At 42.3% G+C, this 6,000-nt stretch overlaps 1 protein-coding gene across 2 annotated transcripts in view; it reads right to left on the bottom strand.

Annotated features, from left to right (window-relative positions):
* rbks (ribokinase) overlaps positions 1–6,000 on the bottom strand; it is a 54,175-nt gene that overhangs the window by 21,402 nt on the left and 26,773 nt on the right. For both annotated transcript variants that reach the window (XM_080415218.1, XM_080415219.1), the window contains one exon: positions 361–452. In XM_080415218.1, the coding sequence (XP_080271344.1) occupies positions 361–452 (92 nt within the window). The remainder of the gene's footprint in view (positions 1–360; positions 453–6,000) is intronic.

Here is a 6,000-nt window from a genome sequence, read left to right as displayed (position 1 = left end):
GATTCTACAAGCTTCTAAATCAGTTTTCTAAAAAACGTATGTTGCTAAATATATACCGGTAGCTAAAATCTAAAATGACACACAGATGCTTTCCCGGTTTTAATGGGTTAAAGCTGGATATGTACTTGCGACCCATAAAAATGGGTCAATGACCCAAAATGGGCTGTGACCCTACGTTTGAGAAACACTGGTGTAGACTAGAGTGACTTGTGTGTATGGCTTCTGGAAGAAAATACACTGTGGTCAATCTACGTGTGTGTGTGTGTGTGTGTGTGTGTGTGTGTGTGTGTGTGTGTGTGTGTGTGTGTGTGTGTGTGTGTGTGTGTGTGCGCGTGTGTAAGCATACATGTGGTTCCTCACCTCAGACTCATTACAGCAGAACACATCAGAGGTTCTGTAGAAGTCTGGGTCCAGGTCTGGGATGGCCGGAGCCGGGTTGAATATGGTCTTCACTGTGATGAGAGGGGAGACAGTCAAAGCACACAATGAACAGTTAAACACCAACCATCCACTCATTAACCCAAAGGCCTTCTAAATCAGTGGTTCTCAAACTGTTTTGTGCCAAGGACCCCCAAATTGATATGTATTTGGCCGCAGACCCCCTGCTGAAAATGTTTTGTGCCAGGGACCCCCAGTAGAGAACATTTTTGTTAATTTTTTTTTAAAGGAACATTTTCAAAAAATTTCTTTCTAAAATGTACACATTTTTTTCCAATTTTTTTTCCCCACAAAAATAGCAGATCTACAAGCTCAAAGCGTGTCGCGCTGTGAGCTTGTAGATCTGCTATTTTTGTGCCAGGGACCCCCAGTAGAGAAAATTTGTGTTAAAAAAAATCAAAATGAACACTTTCAATTTTTTTCTAAAATGTTCAAAAATGTTTTCAAAAATAGCATATCTACAAGCTCACAGCGCGCCACATCGTGCCGCGCTGCGAGCTTGTAGATCTGCTATTTTTTAACAGCCAACGCTAAAATATAAAATGACACATAATGCTTTCCAAGTTTTAATGGGTCAACTACTACTTCGTTGACTGGGGTTCAACAAGGGGTCTGTACTTGGACCCCTCCTTTCTTCCTCATATACACACCAAATCTTTTTTGCCAAAAACAGACGATCTACAAGCTGAATGTTCGCCTATTATGACAGGGATGCTATAGGGTTCATGTGGCTTTTATCTAGGGCTAAAAACATACAGTTATTTTCTGGTTATTAAATGCATCCCCATTAGCTGATGCCTTGGCGACCGCTAATCTTCCTGGGGTCCATGAAGGACATGAAACATAACACGCACAACACATGATGTTTTTTTCTTTCTTTTTTCAAATCTATACTATTAAAACAACGCAATGCATATTTTTTTTGCAACGCTGCGATCGTTTTTTCCCTGTTTCTTCCACTGGTCCATCAAGGTCTCGCATTTACCTTAGCTACACTTTTACTACGAGGAGGAGGGGGGGTGGGGGGGACAAAGGCTAAGGGGGCCATCGATGCAGGCAACACGCGAATGGAAACGCTGCTATAAAAAGACACCCTTTTCAGAGACCGAATTAGCATTCCCTGAAGGAAAAAATAATAATACCATTGGGTGTGTGAAAGGCCCGGGGAGATGGCCTTATACATGCTGTATGCTGTGCAGGAAGTGCATTAGCGCGCGTGGGGGTGTTCTGACCCTTTCTGTGTGTGTGTGTGTGTGTGTGTGTGTGTGTGTGTGTGTGTGTGTGTGTGTGTGTGTGTGTGTGTGTGTGTGTGTGTGTGTGTGTGTGTGTGTGTGTGTGTGTGTGTGTGTGTGTGTGTGTGTGTGAGAGAGAGAGAGAGAAAGCGAGAGTGAGATATGAGGACAGGCTGACAGAGAGACAATGTTTTTGAGATGTTGCGCATCACTTGTCTCATGCATATTCATGAGATGAATGCCTTAACCTGTTAAGACCGCGAACGCACCTGTGTATAATTTTTTTGATTTCTTTGGGCTATTCAAAAATAGCAGATATACAAGCTCCTGTATATGAGCTTGTATATCTGCTATTTATTTTTTTTAATCGTGGAAAGTTTGTGCAAATCGTTGAATATATATATATATTTGTATACTCAAATGTAACTCAAATCTTTGCTTCTGGGGGATTCTACAAATGTCTTCTAACTCCTAACAGTTTAAAAAAAAAACTTATGTCGCTATAATATCAGTGGTTCAATAATATAATATCAATGTCAAGGACCCCCAAAATGACATGTATTTGGCCACGACCCCCATCTCAAAATATGTTGTTCCAGGGAACCCCCAGAACAAAGATTTGAGTAAAAAAAATTGCCTTAAAAAATATATATATATATATTCAAAGATTTGCACACATTATCATGATTTTTCAAAAATAGCAGATCGACAAGCTCATAGCGCGGCACTCGGTGCAGCGCTAGGAGCTTGTATATCTGCTATTTTTGAATAGCCCAAAGAAATCTAAAAATGACACAGATGCGTTCCCGGTCTTAAAGGGTTAATTCACTCTAATACAGAACGCTGCCCGTGTAAAGCATGTGAGAAATTAAGCCATGTTGACAAAGTGGTGAATTATGATATCTCCATGTAGCCTACATATTAAAGCCTGGTGTGTATGTGTGTGTGTGTGTGTGTGTGTGTGTGTGTGTGTGTGTGTGTGTGTGTGTGTGTGTGTGTGTGTGTGTGTGTGTGTGTGTGTGTGCGTGTGTGCGTGTGTGTGTACACGTGTGTGTTAGCAGAGTACACATTTTTGTGTCGTCGGTGACATCAAAGTCTGTGGTGTGTTAGATGTGTTTGCCCGGTCTGCTGGCTGTGTTGCGCATGCCTGTGTGTGTGTGTGTGTGTGTGTGTGTGTGTGTGTGTGTGTGTGTGTGTGTGTGTGTGTGTGTGTGTGTGTGTGTGTGTGTGTGTATGTGTGTATGTGTGTATGTGTGTGTGTGTGTGTGTGTGTGTGTGTGTGCTGCGTGGGTGCATTAGAGAGCAGCTGCGTGGGTTTGCGCAGGGCTTTGGCCACCTGGCGCTTTGAGGTGGATGCCGGGTATAGCTCGCAGTGGTGGAAGAAGTACTTAAGTAAAAGTATCAATACCATTATGCGCTGTAGAAATACTCTGTTACAAGTAAAAGTCCGGTATTCAAAGTTGACTTGAGTAAAAGTACACAAGTATTGGCATCAAAATATTCTGAAGGTACCAAAAGTAAAAGTACTCATTATGTACAATGTCCCATTTCACAAGTGTTCAAAATGTATAAAAATCTTAAAATAGCAGATCTACAAGCTTGTAAATCGGCTATTTTCAAATAGCCAAAGTATAAAGGGACGAATCGGTTAGTGCATGTTTTGCTATAATAATAAAGATCTACTAAGTAACTACCGTAGTAACTAAAGTTTTAAAATAATTGTAGTGGAGTAAAAAGTACAATATTTGACTCTGAGATGTAGTGGAGTAGAAGTAAAAGTACTGAACATTTTAAATAGTCCAGTGAAGTAAAAAATCCTCAAATTTGAACTTAAGTACAGTACTTGAGTACATGTACTTAGTTACTTTCCACCACTGGTGGCTTGCAAGTAAAAGTGAAACACACACACACACACACACACGCACACGCACACGCACACACGCCACAAACACACGCGCTTGCACTGTTCACCGCACCAGGAGGAGCACAGCCAAACCCACGTCACACACGGATCAGCGTGAAGCTGGGCTGGGACATCACCCGCTCTGGATATTGGATCACACCTCGGTTTCCATCTTTCTGCTTTCCAAACAAAGCCGGGGAGAGATTTTTCTGGACGGTTTGCCTGCCATCCTCCTGCAGATGTCTGTCTGGATTTCTCCTAACCTCTTTTCATCTTCATCCGTCTTTCTTTTTCACAGAGACAGAACTTTCTTTTTTTCCTTAATCCTGAGCGTTCATTTCACTCTAAAATCGTTAGAAAAATAAAGCAGCTCACAATGAGCTTGTAGATCGGCTATTTTCAAACGGCCGAAATGTATATAGGGCTGAAGCGGTTAAAGTATGTTTCGTAATAATAATCGAAATCTAAAAAGTAACTAGTAACTAAAGTTTTCAAATAATTGTAGTGGAGTAAAAGTACAATATTTGCCTCTGAGATGTAGTGGAGTAGAAGTAAAAGAAAAATACCCCAGTAAAAGGAAATACCCCAGTAAAGTAAAAGCACCTCAAAATTGTACTTGAGTACAGTACTTGAGCAAATGTACTTAGTTACTTTACACCACTGCTTGACACACATGCTTCTAGGGGGGGGGGGTCCCAGACATCTTTTAGGGGGCAAAGCAAGCAGAGGAGACTTCCAAATGATGTGGGGAACAGCAAAAATGCTGTGGCTATATCCACTGTCCATCAGATTTTGACCTGTGTAACATCACTGTAACGTGTGCATCAAGGCTGCTCCCAGTTTGCTCGCGCAAAAAATTGCGCTTATTAGCGTTTTTTTATGCTGTTTTTGCGGGTTTGTGACGGAATTCGGGTACCTATATATACACTGTTATCAAAATGGCTGAATATGACATAAAAAAAATAAAAAAGTTATACTTTTTTTATTTTTTTTTGGGGGGTGGGCAGAAAAACCATATGGGTGGGCCCAGGCCTACCTATGCCCACCCGTGGCTACGCCCCTGTTTTAGCGACTCCCGTCATCTCTGTCTCTCTCTCTTACTTTACTCCTCTAGCTAATTTATGCTTCGCCGTATGGCTGTGCTTTCTCTCGCCGAAAATAACATTTGCAACAAACTGAATAAAATTAGGCTTTACACCCACTTCAGTTCTTTCCGTTCGTTCGTTCTTTCTTTCTTTCTCTGGCTATGGCTGGTACAACGCAGCCGTGGTGTCACGTCTAGTGCGACAGCTAACAGCGGAGCTCGAGAAGGAAGAAGACCGCGGCCTGCTGTTGCCTCTCTCTCTCCCCCTCGCTATCGTCTCCTGTTTCTATCTGCCATCTGTGGTGGTGCGACCGCGAGCGTCGTTCATGTCAATCACGTCACTTGCGGCAGCCCGCTTGCCAAAGTGTCGCTGGAGAAATGTGTACGTGCAAAATGCAGCCTTCAAACCCCCCCCCACCACCGAAAAAAAAAACATTTGACGAAGGAGGCTTATGTGCGTAATGTCGAAAATAGACGATCTGCAAGCTCACGGAGCGCTGTGAGTTTGTAGATCGGCTGTTTTCGGCAAAGTATAAATTGTATTAAGTGGGGCCTCATATTATGAGCCAGCCGAGCAGCTGGTATAATACGGCCCCTGGGAGTGAAACCCGGCTCGTAGACGGACACGTGTCCTTTCTGATGTACCGAGACTGCTACTGCAGGTGTCACAGTAATAGACATGTCGGTGTCAGGTCACTCTGCTCTGCCTCTCGCTCCAGGTGTCCTCAACACCAGCTGTGTGCGCACGCATACGCGCATGCACACAGCACACACACAGTGGTGGAAGTACTCCGATATTTTAGTAAAAGTACCAATACTGCAATGTAGAAATACTCCGTTACAAGTGAAAGTCCGGAATTCTAAAAGTACAAAAGTACTGGTATCAAAATGTACTGTACTTAAAGTACCAAAAGTCAAAGTACTAAAATGTTTGAAAATAGCAGATCTACAAGCTCACAACGCGTCGCGATGCGACGCGTTGTGAGCTTGTAGATCGGCTATTTTCAAATAGCCTATGTATTCACCTGTTTCCTAGGCTTTTCACTTCCTGTGTGTGTTCCACTTCCTGTCGATTTGATCCAATGAAATCCAATGAAACTGGTCAGATGACTAATGATATCCAATGAAATCCGACAGGAAGTGGAAAACACACAGCCTAGGAAACAGGTGAATAAAATAGGGCTAAAGTGGTTAATGTATGTTTTATAATGCAATAATTCATATCTGCAAAGTAACTCGTAACTAAAGTTTTCAAATAATTGTAGTGGAGTAAAAGTACAATATTTGACTCTGAGATGTAGTGGAGTAGAAGTAAAAGTATAGACAATTGGAAATGCTCCAGT

This window comes from Gymnoscopelus braueri (assembly GCF_963280865.1).
Source record: "Gymnoscopelus braueri genome assembly, chromosome: 19".
Taxonomy (NCBI): Eukaryota; Metazoa; Chordata; class Actinopteri; order Myctophiformes; family Myctophidae; genus Gymnoscopelus; species Gymnoscopelus braueri.
This window is presented reverse-complemented; position numbering and strand designations above follow the sequence as displayed.